Source organism: Oncorhynchus nerka, linkage group LG21, assembly GCF_034236695.1.
Source record: "Oncorhynchus nerka isolate Pitt River linkage group LG21, Oner_Uvic_2.0, whole genome shotgun sequence".
Classification (NCBI taxonomy): domain Eukaryota; kingdom Metazoa; phylum Chordata; class Actinopteri; order Salmoniformes; family Salmonidae; genus Oncorhynchus; species Oncorhynchus nerka.
In genome coordinates this window covers 15810584-15830100 of record NC_088416.1, presented here as the reverse complement: position 1 = coordinate 15830100, position 19517 = coordinate 15810584, and the positions used below count along the sequence as shown (strand labels likewise).

Below are 19517 nucleotides of genomic sequence, written 5' to 3'. Positions count from 1 at the left end.
ATAAAAAAACAAACGTAATGGAGCTAAGCGCAGGCAAAATCCTGGTTCAGTCTGCTTTCCCCCAGACACTGGAAGATGTATTCACCTTTCAGCAGGACAATAACTTAAAACACAAGGCCAAATCGACACTGGAGTTGCTTACGAAAACAGGGAATGTTCCTGAGTGGCCGAGTTACAGTTTTGACTTAAATCTGCTTGAAAATCTATGGCAATACCTACAAATAGTTTTCTAGCAATGATCAACAATCAATTTGACAGAGCTTTAAGAATTTTGAAAAGAATAATGGGCAAATGTTGCACAATCTAGGTGTGGAAACCTCTTAGAGACTTACCCAGAAAGACACTCAGCTCTAATATTTTGTGTAGATCCTTTGACACAAAATGACAATTAAATCCCACAATTTAATCCCACTTTGTAACACAACAAAATGTGGAAAATGTCAAGGAGTGTGGATACTTTCTGGATACTTTGACAACTCCATTGTGTCCTCCTCCCAGAGCGCTAAGAACCTTGGCGTGATCCTGGACAACACCCTGTCGTTCTCAACTAACATCAAGGCGGTGGCCCGTTCCTGTAGGTTCATGCTCTACAACATCCGCAGAGTACGACCCTGCCTCACACAGGAAGCGGCGCAGGTCCTAATCCAGGCACTTGTCATCTCCCGTCTGGATTACTGCAACTCGCTGATGGCTGGGCTCCCTGCCTGTGCCATTAAACCCCTACAACTCATCCAGAACGCCGCAGCCCGTCTGGTGTTCAACCTTCCCAAGTTCTCTCACGTCACCCCGCTCCTCCGCTCCCTCCACTGGCTTCCAGTTGAAGCTCGCATCCGCTACAAGACCATGGTGCTTGCCTACGGAGCTGTGAGGGGAACGGCACCTCAGTACCTGATCAGGCCCTACACCCAAACAAGGGCACTGCGTTCATCCACCTCTGGCCTGCTCGCCTCCCTACCACTGAGGAAGTACAGTTCCCGCTCAGCCCAGTCAAAACTGTTCGCTGCTCTGGCCCCCCAATGGTGGAACAAACTCCCTCACGACGCCAGGACAGCGGAGTCAATCACCACCTTCCGGAGACACCTGAAACCCCACCTCTTTAAGGAATACCTAGGATAGGATAAAGTAATCCTTCTCACCCCCCCCCCTTAAAAGATTTAGATGCACTATTGTAAAGTGGCTGTTCCACTGGATGTCATAAGGTGAACGCACCAATTTGTAAGTCGCTCTGGATAAGAGCGTCTGCTAAATGACTTAAATGTAATGTAAAATGTTCTGAAGGCACATGTTAATAGTATCTTCTGATAAAATTGATTGTCTAATCTTTTAACTAAATGCAATCTATTAGCGTCCAATATGTATGTAGGCTGTCTGATAACTGTCCGACAACACCCTGAGTGCATTGAGTGAATGTTAGAAAAAGTTATTGGTTCCTTTCGAAACATCAATTTCAATGCAAAGAGGACTCGGATCACAGAATAGGTGACGTGAACTGGCAAAGTAGTTGAGTTCTCATTTTAAAGGCAGGGGCAGTGTGAATACAAAGATAACTGAGTTATTTAGCTTATCCAAGAGTTCACTTTAAAGAGGACTATGTGAAAACACCCTCAAAGAGTAGAAACCATGTTGTAGACCGATTGTTACCTCGTACAAATTAAAAATAAGTTACGGTACTTCCACATTTTCAGTTAACTTTATTAGCTGACAGTGGGTAACAAAATTGGAGGCATAGTTGGGATTACTATGAAGGAAAACAGTCAAGAGGACACAAGTTAAGGTACCAAGAGAGTACAGACCACTGATTTACAAATACCTAAACAATGAATAGAGAGAGTATTTGGTTAGCCAAATCACATAGATTAAACTAAAAGTGATAAAGGTATTGATTTTCAATCATGTAAGCATGAGGTATCATTTGCCCTTTTTGAATTGTATTTATTTATTTCACCTTTATTTAACCAGGTAGGCCAGTTGAGAACAAGTTCTCATTTACAACTGCAACCTGGCCAAGATAAAGCATAGCAGTGTGACAAAAACAACAACACAGAGTTACACATAAACAAACATACAGTCAATAACACAAAAGAAAATAAAAATAGAAAGAATCTATGTACAGTGTGTGCAAATGTAGAAGAGTAGGGAGGTAGGCAATAAATAGGCCATAGAGACGAAAATAATTACAATTTAGCATTAACACTGAAGTGATAGATGTGCAGATGATGCTGTGCAAGTAGAGATACTGGGGTGCAAAACAGCAAGAGGGTAAGTAATAATATGGAGATGAGGTAGTCCGGTGTGCTATTTACAGATTAGCTGTGTACAGGTACAGTGATCGGTAAGCTGCTCTGACAGCTTATGCTTAAAAAAACATCCCCTTTTACGAGGGAATGTTTGGCGGCATGAGTGAAGGCTTTGTTATAGGAATAGGAAGCCGATTCTAGATTTAATTTGGATTGGAGATGCTTAATGTGAGTCTGGAAGGAGAGTTTGCAGTCTAACCAGACACATAGGCATTTGTAGTTGTCCATATATTCTAGGTCAGAACCGTCCAGAGTAGTGATGCTAGTCGGGCGGGAGGGTGCAGGTAGCAATCGATTGAAGAGCATGCACTTAGTTTTACTTGCTCGGAAACCAGATTGCATAGTGGAGAAGGTACAGTGGGATTCGAAATGGATGGTGATCTGTTTATTAACTTTGCTTTCAAAGATTTTTAGAAAGGCAGGGCAGATGGATATAGGTTTATAACAGTTTGGGTCTAAGGTGAAGAGGGGGATGACCGCGGCAGCTTTCCAATCTTTGGGGATCTCAGACGAATAGGCTAGTAATAGGGGTTGCAGCTTTTTCGGCTGATAATTTTAGAAACAGAGGGTCCAGATTGTCTAGCCCAGCTGATTTGTAGGGATCCAGATTTTGCAGCTCTTTCAGAACATCAGCTGTTTGGATTTGGGTGAAGGAGAAATGGGGGGGGTTGGGCAAGTTTGCTGCAGGGGGTGCTGAGGTGTTGGCCCGGGGTAGGGGTAGCCAGGTGGAAAGCATGGCCAGCCGTGGTAAACTGCTTATTGAAATGATCGATTATCGTAGATTTATCTGTGGTGACAGTGTTTCCTATCCTTAGTGCAGTGGGCAGCTGGGTGGGGGTGCTCTTATTCTCCATGGACTTTACAGTGTCCCAAAACTTTTTGGAATTAGTGCTGCCGGAAGCAAATTTCTGTTTGAAAAAGCTAGCCTTAGCTTTCCTAACTTACTGAGTATATTGGTTCCTGACTTCCCTGAAGAGTTGCATATCGTGGGGGCTATTCGATGCTAATGTAGAACGCCACAGGATATTTTTGTGCTGGTCAAGCCCAGTCAAGTTTGGGGTGAACCAAGGGCTATATCTGTTCTTAGTTGCAATTTTTTTTGAATGGGGCATGCTTATTTAAGATTGAGAGGAAAGCACTTTTGAAGAGCAACCAGGCATCCTCTACTAACAGGATGAGGTCAATATCCTTCCAGGATACCCGGGCCAGGTCGGTTAGAAAGGCCTGCTCGCTGAAGTGTTTTAGGGAGCATTTGACAGTGATGAGGGTTGGTCGTTTGACCGCGGATCCAATACACACGCAGGAAATGAGGCAGTGATCGCTGAGATCCTGGTTGAAGACAGCAGAAGTGTATTTAGAGAGCAAGTTGGTCAGGATGATATCTAAAAGGGTGTCCATGGTTACGGATTTTGGGTTGTACCTGGTGTGTTCCATTGATAATTTGTGTGAGATTAAGGGAATCTAGCCTAGATTGTAGGACGGCCGGGGCGTTAAGCATATCCCAGTTTAGGTCGCCTAACAGTACGAACTCTGAAGATAGATGGGGGGCAATCAATTCACATATGGTGTCCAGGGCACAGCTGGGGGCTGAAGAGGGTCTATAACAAGCGTCAACGGTGAAAAGACTTGTTTCTGGAAAGGTGGATTTTTAAAAGCAGAAGCTCAAATTGTTTGGGCACAGACCTGGATAGTATGACAGAACTCTGCGGGCTATCTCTGCAGTAGATTGCAACTCCGCCCTCTTTGTCAGTTCTATCTTGTTGGAAAATGTTATAGTTAGGGATGTATATTCAGGATTTTTGGTGGCCTTCCTAAACCAGGATTCAGACACAGCTAGGATATCCGGGTTGGCGGAGTGTGCTAAAGAAGTGAATAAAACAAACTTAGGGAGGAGGCTTCTAATGTTAACTTGCATGTAACCAATGCTTTTACGGTTACAGAAGTCAACAAATGAGAGCTCCTGGGGAATGGGAGTGATGCTGGGGGCTGCAGGGCCTGGGTTAACCTCTGCATCACCAGAGGAACAGAGGTGGAATAGTATAAGAGTACAGCTAAAGGCTAAAAGAACTGGTCGTCTAGTGCCTTCGGAACAGAGAGTAAAGGTGGCAAGTTTCTGGGCACGGAAGGATGGATTCAAGGCTAAATGTACAGACAAGGGTATGGTAGGATGTGAGTACAGTGGAGGTAAGCCTAGGCATTGAGTGACGATGAGAGAGATTATGTCTCTAGAAGCACTATTTAAGCCAAGTGCTGTCACCGCATGTGTGGGGGTGGAACAACAGGGCTAGCTAAGGCATATTGGGCAGGGCTGCAGGCTCTACAGTGAAATAAGACAACAATTACTAACCAAAACAGCAATGGACAAGGCATATTGACATTAGGGAGAGGCATGTGTAGCCAAGTAATCAAAGGGTCCAGTGAGTAGGCACAGAGATTCAGACAGCTAGCAGACCGGGGCTAGCAGATGGGCCTCAGGGGGACGTCGCAACGGGGAAGCGTGTTGAAACCCCCTTGCACGGTTATGTCAGCAGATCAGTCGTGATGGATTGGCGGGGCTCTGTGTCGGCAGTAAAGGGTCCAGGCCAATTGGCCAAAGAGGTAATTGAATCCCAGGAATTCTTGATAGATCTATTCGGCTAGCCGGGATTCGAGGCTAGCTCCAGGCTAACTGGTGCTTGCTTCAAGACAGAGACGTTAGCCAGGAGTAGCCACTCGGATAGCAGCTAGCTAACTGCGATGATCCAGAGTAAAGGTTCAGAGCTTGCGGTAGGAATCAGGAGATATGGTGGAGAAAAGCAGTCCGATATGCTCTGGGTTGATATCGCGTTGTGCAGGCTGGCAGGAGTTGACTGGGCTGAAGCTGGCAGATGTCCCTTGTTAACAGTGATGGCTAACTAGCAGTGGCTTTCTGACTACTAGCTAGTAGCTGGCTAGCTTGAAGGGGGTTACGGTTCTAAATAATAAAAAATAGCAGATCCGTACCACATTGGGTGAGGCGGGTTGCAGGAGAGTATGTTCAGTCCGTAGATGGAAAAATGAGATTAAAAATACATACGAAGAAAGAAACTATATATACAAAGGACGGGACAAGAAAAATCAAAACATCTCACTGCTACGCAATCTTGGATTCAATGCTGTCATGCTTTGGGACTGCAAGTGTATCCACACGGCACTATGGAGTGATATTAGAGCCAACAGAAATGGATTCTGAATTTATTCATTTCAAAATGATTGAGATCAGATTACATTTCTGTTGACACTAAAATCACTCCATAGAGCAATACGTTCCCTTTAAGTTATTTTATATTTATGATGTAGGGTTAAGAACAAGTTAGTACTCTCTCATACCCACCAGTTCTTCATCATTCCCCAGCCTCATTTAGGAGGTGAACGGATAACTTGATCCTCCGGAGAAGCTTGGGGGAAACATGCATGTTTGAAGGTCAACAGACCCCGCTCTCATGTCTTCTTTACACACTGCACACACACATCGGCCCCCTAGTAGTCACATGCAAACACACACACACCCCTCACACATACCTGTCACACACCGGCCCCCAAGCAGTTCACGCAAACCTGCAGTTATGAGTCATGTTTTTGCAACAAGGTAGCCCCACACATGAAAAAGCCATTCTCCTTTTAACATTTTCGCACCCTTAACATTCCTATCCTGCGTGTTTCAAGGGGTGTGTGTGTGTGTGTAGGGATGCATGTGCTGCTGTGTGTACCTATGTGTGTTTGCATGCATTTATTTGTATGTGTGTGTCAGGATCATGTGTTGGGATGTGTGTGTTACGAGGAGGTGTGATATATGGCCGATATACCGCAGCCAAGGGCTGTTCTTATGTACAACGCAACGCAGAGTGCCTGGACACAGCCCTTAGCCGTGGTATATTGGCCATATATCACAAAGCCAAGAGGTTCCTTATAGCTATTATAAACTGGTTACCAATGTAATTAGAGCAGTCAAAATAAATGTTTTGTCATGCCTGGTATACGGTCTGATATACCACGGCTGTCAGCCAATCAGTATTAAGGGCTCGAACCACCCAGTTTATAATGTGTATTTTGGCGTGTGTGTTATTGTGTTTGTTATCTTGGTGTAACAAATTTTCCTCTTAACTCACACTAACCCAACTCCCAGGAAACACTTCACATGGTAACAGCTTTGTATGGGGCATTTGGAAAGAGGTGGAAGTGATTGCTCCTCTTGTTTGTTTTCCTTGTCATGTGTGTACACCAAACCACACTTATCTGCATGAAGTAAATAGCAACAAACACACATACTTCCTCATTTAGCTTCAACTGAAGGTGAATCTGGTACAAATGGTTTGAACCAAAATACAGCCCTGTTTGGCTCCCAAACCTCACATCACTTTTTTTATGCAGTCAGGGTCACGTCATACACTACATGGGCAGAAGTATGTGGACACCCCTTCAAATTAGTGGATCCAGCTATTTAAGCCACAATGTTGCTAACAGGTGTATAAAATTGAGCACACAGCCATGCAATTTCCATAGACCGACATTGGCAGTAGAATGGCCCGTACTGAAGAGCTCAGTGACTTTCAACGTGGCACCGTCATAGGATGCCACCTTTCCAACAAGTCCGTTTGTAAAATTTCTGCCTTGCTAGAGCTACCCCGGTCAACTGTAAGTGCTGTTATTGTGAAGTGGAAAAGTCTAGGAGCAACATAGGCTCAGCCATGAAGTGGTAGGCCACACAAGCTCACAGAATGGAATAGCCGAGTGCTGAAGCGTGTAGCGTGTAAAAATCGCCTGCCCTCGGTTGCAACGCTCACTACCAAGTTCCAAACTGCCTCTGGAAGCAATGTCAGCACAATACCTGTTTGTTGGGAGCTTCATGGAATGGGTTTCCATGGCTGAGCAGCCGCACACAAGCCTAAGATCACCAATGCCAAGTGTCAGCTGGAGTGGTGTAGAGCTCGCCGCCATTGAACTCTGGAGCAGTGGAAACGCGTTCTCTGGAGTGATGAATCACACTTCACCATCTGGCAGTCCAAGGACAAATCTAGATTTGGCAGATGCCCTAATGCATAGTGCCAATTGTAAAGTTTTGTGGTGGAGGAATAATGGTCTGGTGCTGTTTTTCATTGTTTGGGCTAGGCCCTTTAGTTCCAGGGAAGGGAAATCTTATTACTACAAGCATGCAATGACATTCCAGACGATTCTGTGCTTCCAACTATGTGGCAACAGTTTGGGGAATTCCCTTTCCTGTTTCAGCATGACAATGCCCCTGTGTGAGGTCCATACAGAAATGGCTTGTCGAGATCGGCGTGGAAGAACTTGACTGGCCTGCACAGAGCCCTGACCTCAACCCCTCCGAACACCTTTGGGATAAATTGGAACGCCGAGCCAGGCCTAATCGCCCGACATCAGTGCCTGACCTCACTAATGCTCTTATGGCTGAATGGATCCAAGTCCCTGCAGCAATGTTCCAGCATCTGGTGGAAAGCCTTCCCAGAAGAGTGAAAGCTGTTATAGCATCAAAGGGGGGACCAATTCCATATTAATGCCCATGATTTTGGAATGAGATGTTCGATGAGCAGGTGTTCACATACTTTTGGCCATGTAGTCTATTTCAAATAATATTTATTACAAAAGTTATTGTTCGATGATAGTTGCTATTACTAATCAAACTTGGTGCTTGGTTTCCCTGCGAAAGCTTGTCATATTAACAGGTGAATCTGAAGAAAAAAGTTATGTTTCGATGCCCAGAACAGTAGATGTTTTTAAAGCTTCTTATTCGATGTGATTTTTCTTTCTATTCACACATTTTGCTGTTTTATGAGGGGATTGGTTCTATGTTCTTTGACAAATCGAAATGGGAGAATACATTTTTATTAAATTTGGACTTAATTTCTGAATGAATGAATTCATTATTTGGATAATGTATTGATGTCACACATGACTTGTATTGTCACGTAGAAACACGGAGGAATCCTGAGGATTTTCCCAGAGGCCAAGGCGCAGTTCGTCGACATCGAACCCAAGTTCGACCGCCTGCTCTTCTTCTGGTCGGACCGGCGGAACCCCCATGAGGTGCAGCCGGCATACTACACCAGGTAGGGTGATCTCTTAGCTTGACCTCTGACCTTTTGACCCCACAGAAAATGTCAATACTCTTGACCTTGGACCCAGGGTTTTCTGCTTGTCTTCCAGCACAATCCCAAACCTCCTGTTTTGTGTTGCTTATTGTAATGTCATTTAAGTAAAGCATCCATCACAGGCCATTTTGAGAACTTGGCTGAAGCCTGAATTGTGACATAGTTTACATTAGGTTAATGCATGCCATGATCTATGAACAGACATTATTGTAAAGTGTTACCACATTAAGCAACACCACCAACAATATCCAGCTTTAATATATTGGAAAATGCTCAATACTGTTAGAAAAGTTGGACCATGACAAATGGTAGTGTTGGTGTTAGTAGGTATACCTATTATGTGAATAATTGTATGTTAGTTGACCTCTCTGTTTCCGTTGTCTCACTCGCTGTCCAGGTATGCCATAACAGTGTGGTATTTTGATGCCGATGAACGAGCTCGGGCCAAGGAGAAATATCTAACAAGTAAGATGGAGTCCTGGGCACGTATTCATAAAACATCTCAAAGTAAGAGTGCTGATCTAGGATCGGTTTTGCCTTTTGGATCATAAGTGAAATAAGTTCAAATGATCGTAGATCAGCACTTGATCCTAGATCAGCAATGTGAGACTAAGACACTTTATGAATACAGGGTCAAAGTGATCATCATAAGAACACATTCATAAGAACATATTTTTTGTTAATTTTTTTTGTGTTGTTTGTAACTGATTTTTTAAAATTATTCTGTACATAATGTTGCTGCTACCGTCTCTTATGACCGAAAATAACTTCTGGACATTAGAACAGTGATTACTCACCACGAACTGGCAGAAGCTTTTTCCTTTTCCTGCTTACAAGCAAAAATTAAAGCAGGAAGCAACAGTGACTCGGTCAATAAAAAGTGGTTAGAGGAAGGAGATGCTAAACTACAGGACTGTTTTGCTAGAACAGACTGGCATATGTTCTTCCGATGGACTACACCCCATCAGTCATTGGCTTCATTAATAAGTGCATTGATGACATCGTCCCCACAGTGACCGTACAGACCCCAACATACCCCAACCCGAAGCCATGGATTACAGGCAACATCTGCACTGAGCTAAAGGCTAGAACTGCCGCTTTCAATGAGCGGGACTCTAACCCGGAAGCTTATAAGAAATTCCGCTATGCCCTCTGACGAACCATCAAACAGGCAAAGCGTCAATACAGAACTAAGATCGAATGGTACTAAACCAGCTCTGATGCTCGTCTAATGTGGCAGGGCTTGCAAACCATTACAGACTATAAAGGGAGGCACTGCCGAGAGCTGCCCAGTGACACAAGCCTACCAGACGAGCTAAACTATTTCTATGCTCGCTTCAAGGCAAATAACACTGAAACATGCATGAGAGAATCAGCTGTTCCGGATGACCGTGTGATCACTCTCTCCGCAGCCGATGTGAGTAAGACCTTTAAACAGGCCAGATGGATTACCAGGACGTGTACTGCAAGCATGCACTCACCAACTGGCAAGTGTCTTCACTGACTTTTTCAACCTCTCCCTGTCCGAGTCTGTAATACCAACCTGTTTTAAGCAGACCACCATAGTCTCTGTTCCCAAGGACACTAAGGTAACCTGCCTAAATGACTACCGACCCGTAACACTCACATCTGGAGCCATGAAGAGCTTTGAAAGGCTGGCCATGGCTCACATCAACACCATTATCCCAGAAACCCTAGACCCACTCCAATTTGCATACCACCCTAACAGATCCATAGATGGTGCAATCTTTATTGCACTCCACACTGTCCTTTCCCACCTGAACAAAAGGAACACCTATGTGAGAATGATATTCATTGACTACAGCTCAACGTTTAACACCATAGTGCCCTCAAAGCTCATCAATAAGTTAAGGATCCTGGACTAAACACCTCCCTCTGCAACTGGATCCTGGACTTCCTGACGGGCTGCCCCCAGGTGGTAAGGGTAGGTAACAACACATCCACCACGCTGATCCTCAACACAGGGGCCCCTCGGGTGCATGCTCAGCCCCCCCCCCCCCCACAGCCAGGCACGACTCCAACACCATCATTAAGTTTGCTGATAACACAATAGTGGTAGGCCTGATCACCGACAACGACGAGACAGCCTATAGGGAGGAGGTCAGAGACCTGGCCGTGTGGTGCCAGGACAACAACCTCTCCCTCAACGTGATCAAGACAAAGGAGGAATTCAGTTCTCATCGACGGAGCTGTAGTGGAGCAGATTGAGCTTCAAGTTCCTTGGTGTCCACATCACTAACAAACTAACATGGTCCAAGCACACCAAGACAGTCGTGAAGAGGGCACGACAAAACCTATTCCCCCTCAGGAGACTGAAAAGATTTGGCATGGGTCCTCAGATCCTCAAAAGGTTCTGCAGCTGCATCATCGAGAGCATGGTTGCATCACTGCCTGGTCTGGCAACTGCTCGGCCTCTGACCGCAAGGCACTACAGAGGGTAGTGCGTACTGCCCAGTACATCACTGGGGCCAAGCTTCCTACCATCAATGACTTCTATACCAGGTGGTGTCAGAGGAAGGCCCTAAATTGTCAGACTCCAGCCACCCTAGTCATAGACTGTTCTCTTTGCTACCTCACGGCGGCAAGGGGTACTGGTGCACCAAGTCTAGGTCCTAGAGGCTTCTAAACAGCTTCTACCCCCAACCCATAAGACTCAACATCTAATCAAATGGCTACCCTGACTATTTGCATTGCCCAACCCCCCCACCCCCTCTTTTACGCCACTGATACTCTGTTATTATCTATGCATAGTCATTTTAATAACTCTACCTACAGTGGCTTGCGAAAGTATTCACCCCCTTTGGCATTTTTCCTATTTTGTTGCCTTACAACCTGGAATTAAAATAGATTTTTGGGGGGTGATATCATTTGATTTACATGCCTACTACTTTGAAGATGCCAAATATTCTTTATTATGAAAGAAACAAAAAATAAGATAAAAAAAACTGAAAACTTGAGCGTGCATATCTATTCACCCCCCAAAAAAAAGTCAAAACTTTTGTAACGTGTGCGCTGACAGTCAGGAAGCAAGTTCTGGGAGTGAATCATTTAATTAATAAATTAAAACATAATAAAAACCAAGACACTCGAACAACGCACAGACATGAAACTGAAACAATGACGCCTGGGGAAGAAACCAAAGGGAGTGGCAGGTAATCAAGGAGGTGATGGAGTCCAGGTGAGTGTCATAATACACGTAACGATGGTGACAGGTGTGCGCCATAACGAGAAGACCGGTGACCTAGAGGCCGGAGAGGGAGCACACGTGACTACACCCCCTCCCCGACACGCGGCTCCATCCACAGGACGTTGACCAAGATGACGATCCCGGGCATCAGGAGCGAAGCGTTCACCTCTGCTAATGCGCGGGAACCTGTCGATCCAGCATAGGTGCGGGAGCATGGTGACCTAGAGCGCTGGAGAGAGAGCATACGTGACAACTTTGTAGAGCCACCCTTTGCAGCAATTACATCTGCAAGTCTTTGGGGGTATGTCTCTATAAGTTTGGCACATCTAGCCACTGGGATTTTTGCCCATTCTTCAAGGCAAAACTTATTCAGCTCCTTCAAGTTGGATTGGTTCCACTGGTGTACCCCAATCTTTAAATCATACCACAGATTCTCAATTGGATTGAGGTCTGGGCTTTGACTTGGCCATTCCAAGACATGTAAATGTTTCCCCTTAAACCACTCAAATGTTGCTGGAAGGTGAACCTCCATCCCTGTCTCAAATCTCTGGAAGACTGAAACAGGTTGCCCTCAATAATTTCCCTGTATTTTGCACCATCCTTCAATTCTGACCAGTTTCCCAGGCCCTGCCGATGAAGAACATCCCACAGCATGATGCTGCTACCACCATGCTTCACTGTGGGGATGGTGTTCTCGGGGTGATGAGAGGTGTTGGGTTTGCGCTAGACATAGCATTTTCCTTGATGCCCAAATGCTCAATTTTAGTCTCATCTGACCAGACTACCTCCTTCCATATGTTTGGAGAGTCTCCCACATGCGTTTTGGCTAACACCAAACTTGTGTGCCTATTTTTTTCTTTAAGCAATTACTTTTTCTAGCCACTCTTCCGTAAAGCGCAGCTCTGGAGTGTACTGCTTAAAAGTGTACTGCTTAAAGTGGTCCTATGGACAGATGCTCCAATCTCCACTGTGGAGCTTTGCAGTTCCTTCAGGGTTATCTTTGGTCTCTTTGTTGCCTCTGATTAATACCCTCCTTGCTTGGTCTGTGAGTTTTGGTGGGCGGCCCTCTCTTGGCAGGATTGTTATGGTGCCATATTCATTCCATTTTTTTAAATAATGGATTTAATGGTGCTCGGTGGGATGTTCAAAGATTCAGATCTATGGAATACTGAAGTATAATTACAAGCATTTCATAAGTGTCCAAGGCTTTTATTGTGGCAAGGTGCTCTCTCCAGCGCAAAGAGTCAATATTTGCAGTGTTGAACCTTCTTTTTCAAGAATCCGTCTGCAATCCGTCCTGGCATCATGTCAATTAACTTCTGGACCGCATCCTGACTAATGGCAGCCCGTTCTTGCATAATCAATGCTTGTAGTTTGTCAGAATTTGTGGGTTTATGTTTGTTCACCCGCCTGGGGAGTCTGGGGAGTTTCCTGGCCATGGACCCAAAATATCGATGTTTTGTTCCCTGAGCCACTTAGTTATCACTTTTGCCGTATGGCAAGGTGCTCCATCATGCTGGAAAAGGCATTGTTCGTCACCAAACTGTTCCTGGATGGTTGGGAGAAGTTGCTCTCGGAGGATGTGTTGGTACCATTCTTTATTCATAGCTGTGTTGTTAGGCAAAATTGTGAGTGAGCCCACTCCCTTGGCTGAGAAGCAACCCCACACATGGCTGGTTTCAGGATGCTTTACTGTTGGCATGACACGACTGATGGAGGCACTCACCTAGTCTTCTCCAGACAAGCTTTTTTCCGGATGCCCCAAACAATCGTAAAGGAAATTCATCAGAGAAAATGACCCAGTCCTCAGCTTTACCTCAGTCCTCAGCAGTCCAATCCCTGTACCTTTTGCAGAATATCAGTGTGTCCCTGATGTTTTTCCTGGAGAGAAGTGGCTTCTTTGCTGCCCTTCTTGACAGCAGGTCATCCTCCAAAAGTATTTGCCTCACTGTGCGTGCAGATGCACTCACACCTGCCTGCTGCCATTCCTGAGCAAGCTCTGTACTGGTGGTGCCTCCGATCCTGCAGCTGAATCAACTTTAGGAGACGGTCCTGGCGCTTGCTGGACTTTCTTGGGCGCCCTGAAGCCTTCTTCGCAACATTTGAACCGCTCTCCTTGAAGTTCTTGATGATCTGATAAATGGTTAGGTGCAATCTTACTGGCAGCAATATCTGTGAAGCCCTTTTTGTGCAACGCAATGATGACGGCACGTATTTCCTTCCAGGCAACCATGGTTGACAGAGAAAGAACAATGATTCCAAGAACCATCCTCCTTTTGAAGCTTCCAGTCTGTTATTCGAACTCAATCAGCATTACAGAGTGATCTCCAGCCTTGTCCTCATCATCACTAACACCTGTGTTAATGAGAGACTCACTGACATGATGTCAGCTGGTCCTTTTGTGGCAGGGCAGAAATGCAGTGGAAATGTTTTTGGGCGATTCAGTTCATTTGCATGGCAAAGAGGGACTTTGCAATTAATTGCAATTCATCTGATCACTCTTCATAACATTCTGGAGTATATGCAAATTGCAATCATACAAGCTGAGGCAGCAGACTTAGTGAAAAATTAATATTTGTGTCATTCTCAACTTTTGGCCACGACTGTATATATACTGAGATCATTGGACAGATCATGTTACACTTAGATTGGACTTTATTTAACTAATTATGTGATGTCTGAAGGTAATTGGTTGCACCAGATCTTATTTAGGGGCTTCATAGCAAAGGGGGTGAATCAATATGCATGCACCACTTTCCTGTTTTCTTTTAAACAACTGTTGTTTTTTTATTTCACTTCACCAATTTTGACTATTTTATGTATGTCCAATACATGAAATGAAAATATATTTAAATTACAGGTTGTAATGCAACAAAATAGGAAACACCAAGGGGGATGAATACTTTTGCAAGGCACTGTACCTGTACATATCACCCTGCACATTGACACTGTATGTAGTCTCCTATTGTTATTTTACTGCTGCTCTTTAATTACTTGTTCCTTCTATTTCTTATTCTTATTCATATTTTTAAACTGCATTGTTGGTTTGGGGCTTGTAAGTAAGCATTTCACTGTAAGGTGAACCTGTTGTATTGGGAGCATGTGACTAATACAATTTGATTTGATTTGAAGAAAGAATAATTTATATGAAGTCATAAGAAATAAGAATGTGTTCTTAACTGGTTGAATAAAAATGAATAAAATTAGAATTCTTTCTTAACGGGTTGAATAAAATTGAATAAAATTGAACTCTCCCGCTCACCCTCCTTCTCTATTCCGTCCTATAGGTGCAGGAGAAAAGGGAGTAAACGTAGAATTGAACAAGCCGTCGGATCTGAGCTAATATGAGAGAAGCTTCCTGCCATCACCCGCTGCTGCTGTGGACAGATGGGGAAAGAGGGATGGATGGTGGGAGAGAGGGAAGGAAAGGGATGGTGGGATGTAGAGGAGAGAGATGAAAGAACCCAACTTGGAATAGTCTGCTTTCTTTAAACTTTTAATATCCAAAGTTGACACACAACACACAGAGACCCTGAATGTGATGTCATTGCACTGCAAGGAATCATCATTATTTGCCAAGTTTCTGTTTTTGCTTGTTGCATTGATTTTTGGGCTTCATTATGTGAAGAATGCCGGTGTAAAAATGAGCTATGGAGAAAAATAATATATATTAAGTGAACCGAATGCAAAAAAAAAATATTGTTGTGAATTTTGGGGTGATGAAAGAAGTGTACCTATATGTACTTATCTGTCAGACGGGTTGTCGCGGTCTCCATCGGATGGATCTCTCAGTGTTATAAAAAGGTACAAAAGACTGTGCGTGATGTCCCTCGACAGGAGGTTGTGACACTGTCCGGCTATTGCCTGATGCGCACTATAGAGCCGACTCAAACCGCACTGCGCTAATTTGGATACTTTCTTTTCACATGATCCTTTGCATCACAATTCTAGAATGATGAGTAACCACGCCAGACCAGTACAGTACAACTAGTCACGGCTCGGTTTGGCTTAGTTGAGTAAAAAGGCTATTAATAGCTTGAGCTGCACTGACTCGAATAAGATAGAAGTTTTCACATTTTTTGCAAACTGCGGTAGTGATTTTCACATTGCAGGTATATGTTAACTGCGGTGCTGTTCTGTGTCCTGGCACTCATTGCTTGGTAACTGGGTCTTGTTCATTAGGCACCAAACATAAGAAAATGGACTGAAACTGACATGCTCGTTTTCCGTTGCAAAACAGTTTAAAAAGTTTTCCTTGCGTGCCCTAATGAACACGGCCCTGTGTGCGCTACAGGAGCATCCTGACCTGCGATCTGTCAGTTGTTGCAGACGTTCATATCACCGTTGTCTTAAAAAACAAAAACTGACACCTACCTATTAGCCTTGCAGTTCTGAAGTTGATTTTTTTTGTAAAAAGGTGGGTTTTATATGTGCAATTTGAGTCTACTGCTGTATGGTCTCATCATTACAGCATGTGTGTGTGTGTGTATCTGCACGTATGCATGTGTGCGATACCTTCACTAACCACTGAGCAGAGGTTGAAAGTGAGTGAGAGTGACTGCAAGAATACCGGCATGACTATTCTCTCTGGCTATACACCATCGCCATCATGTGGTCACATCTGACCAATGAGTTTATCAACAGGAGAATTGGCAGAGCCAACTGAATGCGGCAGGTATCCTAGCGGTTAAGAGCGTTGGGCTAGTATCCGAACTCGCTGGTTTGAATTTTTGTTCAAACTGTATTTATTTGCCATTGATCTATTCATGTATCAATACATCAGTTGACATGTAAATAAGACAACATTTAGAGAGCAGTGTATGTATGTATTGTTTGTATTAACTTAAAAATATAAATTCCAGTATGTAATTACTGACCTTTCAATTGGTTCCATTGTAAAGGGCAAGCTCAATCAAGCACAGCGGAAATATACATTTTTTCACCCATGTCTGAATTTATATCCCTTCATTGCAGAGTCTCCTCAGGAACTTCTCTTCCCAGGTGTTGTCTCACATCACATCCACAGGAAAGCCAATTACCTTTTTCTAGTCCCTACTCTTTTGGTGTTTACAAATGTATGAAGGAATAAAATATGTGCAAGGAATATGGAGGAAACTCTCTAAATAAATGTTGATGATGGCTCTGCCAACCCTGTTTACGTAACAGCAAATGAGTCACTGTACAGAGCTGTTAGAGAGAGGTTGAGTGAATAGCAGAGTCTGGCTTGTTCTGCTCTAACCATGAGTATGGTCCCTACTATCAGGAGCAGGACAGGGGCCCACCTATTGCATTCAGAAAAAACACCAAGATGATTCATGATTTGGTAGTTTTTGGCTTTCGAGTTTACATCAAGAGCAACCAAGAAGACAAAGATCAGATGAGCGGTACCGGCCAGGATGAGAAATGTTCCAGCCAATGACCGTCACCTTGTCTATGGACAAATTACACTTGAGGTATTCAGTGCACTTGGCCCAAGGATGCTGGTGATGGAGGTGATGGCCAAAGCTTACAACCCCAATGTAATGGGGAAACAGAATAATTGCCAGTATGGACATAATCCACCCTGCCACTCCCAGGGTGTTGACCACAAACTCCATCCAACTCTGCTTTAGTGGGGCTTTAGGAGGTATTGGAGGGGTAGACAGTTCTGTACAGCATGGTCCCCCTGGTCAGGAGTGTGCAGACCACAGTGGTCATGAAAAATCCTATGACTCTCTGTCCATGCCCATCAACATGCTCTCTTCTACACCTGCCCTTTCTGGAGGAAGGGTGATACAGTAAAAAGCCCTGTCTGCTTTACTGTGGTGTCAAAAATTAGGCTGTCATGGAAACACAAACAATTAATATAGACGTGGTTGTACATTTTCATTGTATTTACAATTGAGATTTTATTAAAATGAGAAAGTAATTTGGCATTGTGATATCAACAATTATAAGTGGGCAGGCACAGCTACATCCTTTTTGGTTCTTTATTCCGAACACTGCTTGACGTGGCCTCTACGCAGGGAGCCATAACTTCCATCTGCTCTAGCACACATACAACCCAATGGTGCATATAAACACTAGATGACTGACAGGTGGCGCTATTTTGAAGTGACTGTCACCATTTTTGTACCCCTCCAATACTTTGTCAAGCATATTACATAACAGACACCTCAATGCATACTTTTAAATTGTATTATATGAACAAGCAAAACAAGAATAGTTTTTCCTTAAAGTATAATTTTTTGAGAATACGAATGTTACTGTTCACTCTACAACAAATACATGCTTAAATATATGTAATTTTGCCCTTAAATTGAAATAATGTAGCATTCCATTCATTCCTATGGAGGACTGCTCCTGAGAAGTACCAATATGGGGGACAGTGGCTTTAAAGTCTCTCAATGGCCAATACATATCAAATCAAATTTTATAATCAACAATCTAGTGTTTTAATACATAATTGATACAACCCCCTACAGCAGGATTCCCCAGTTGGTGGCACGCAGGCCAAATTTGGCCCCTGGGTGGATTTATTCCTCCCCCAAAACTTTTCTTGTTTTCATTTTCATTGTTGGACAGAAAAGACTGTAAAACCACCAGGAAATCAGCTCCAAGTGATTTTAATTTTGGAAATCTGTTCCACACTATTCCCACACATAACAGACACATGATCGTATACAAAAGTAAGCATGGTTTGAAATGATCTGTTTGTGATTCTTGAGGTCAAATGTTAACAGGTCAGGTTCTGCATCCTCTCAACAACCACATAGTCATGCCTTGTGTATTTTAGTGCGTTCCAGTTTACCACATTCCCTGGAGATAACACCTCCCCCTTCATGTAGCTTTGGATCTCACATGGGGAGAGCACTCTGTCCCACATGTGGACATCAGTCTCATGTCCGTAAAAGGAGTCATACACATCAAACCCACCAACGTATGCATCTTGGTCCTGACCTAAAATAATACTGGGAGTACCAGAGATGGAGCTGCCGGCTTGGAGCGCTTTCCTTGCACTTGGCTTCCCATTCACCCACAGTTGTGTCAATCCTGTACTGGCATCCCACGTCCCACAAACAGAGTTCCACTCGTTCATTTTGTCTGGCATTCCCCAGAAATAGATACCTTGGTCCCCAATGTAGACCCTGTAATTTCCCCCATCTCCCCTGAAGATGACAAAACCATCAGCATGAGAAGGTGTGGCCAATGAGAAAATGTCTGGTAGTCGGTGAAAAATCGAACGCAGACAGTCACAGCAAAGAAGATTTTGTTCATGTCAGGGGTTATCTTGACATAGGCGGTGTTTGACTTCACTGGGAAAATGATTTGCTTCCCTGACATGTCTGTTACAATTAGAATACGATTCGTTATTAGAGTTGCAAAGGGAGGAAACTTTCTAAATCTAGTGTTTGAAAATTTGTAGAACTTAGGAAAATTACAGGGAATTTTGCAATCCTATTAGTATAGTAAATACAGTAAGTACTACTGAAACACATGTAATTATTCAACAATTCATGATAGTATTTTGGGCCATCTCCAAGATTTCAGTCTTACCTTCTGGCACAGCATAGCAGCACGTAAAGACCATCAGGAGCCATGTCTGCAGCTCCATTTCGTAGTTTCACTTGGAGTAACACTAATGTTATGGACACATCCTCAAAGGATATTCCTATTTATAGTATAGAAAACGGACTGAAAATGGGAGGAACTACCTGTATGCTCTTATGAATGCCAGCCAGAATAACACATTCCCCACTTCCTTGTTTTTTATATTGGTCTAGATTAGAAAATAGAGTCATCTGAGAATCTACATTCATATGATTGATCAACATTGCCAGTTTATCAAGATGTTTTATGTTCTGCCATCAGACTTTCTAGGTCAAACCAATTTCTAGGTCAACA

The 19517-nt window shown here is 43.7% G+C and overlaps 1 protein-coding gene and 1 pseudogene across 2 annotated transcripts in view; one reads left to right on the top strand and one right to left on the bottom strand.

Moving 5' to 3' along the window:
- The window catches only part of LOC115103956 (egl nine homolog 1-like), a 39810-nt gene extending 23073 nt beyond the window's left edge, over window positions 1-16737 (top strand). Inside the window, exons 3-5 of one of the 2 annotated variants that reach the window (XM_029625025.2) lie at window positions 8247-8383; window positions 8823-8932; window positions 14921-16737. In XM_029625025.2, coding sequence (XP_029480885.1) covers window positions 8247-8383; window positions 8823-8932; window positions 14921-14976 — 303 coding nt within the window. In that variant the 3' untranslated portion in view covers window positions 14977-16737. The remainder of the gene's footprint in view (window positions 1-8246; window positions 8384-8822; window positions 8933-14920) is intronic. The other variant, XM_029625026.2, reaches the window with a different exon arrangement.
- LOC115103958 (C-reactive protein-like) lies at window positions 16451-19277 on the bottom strand (annotated as a pseudogene).
- Window positions 19278-19517: the final 240 nt, after the last annotated feature.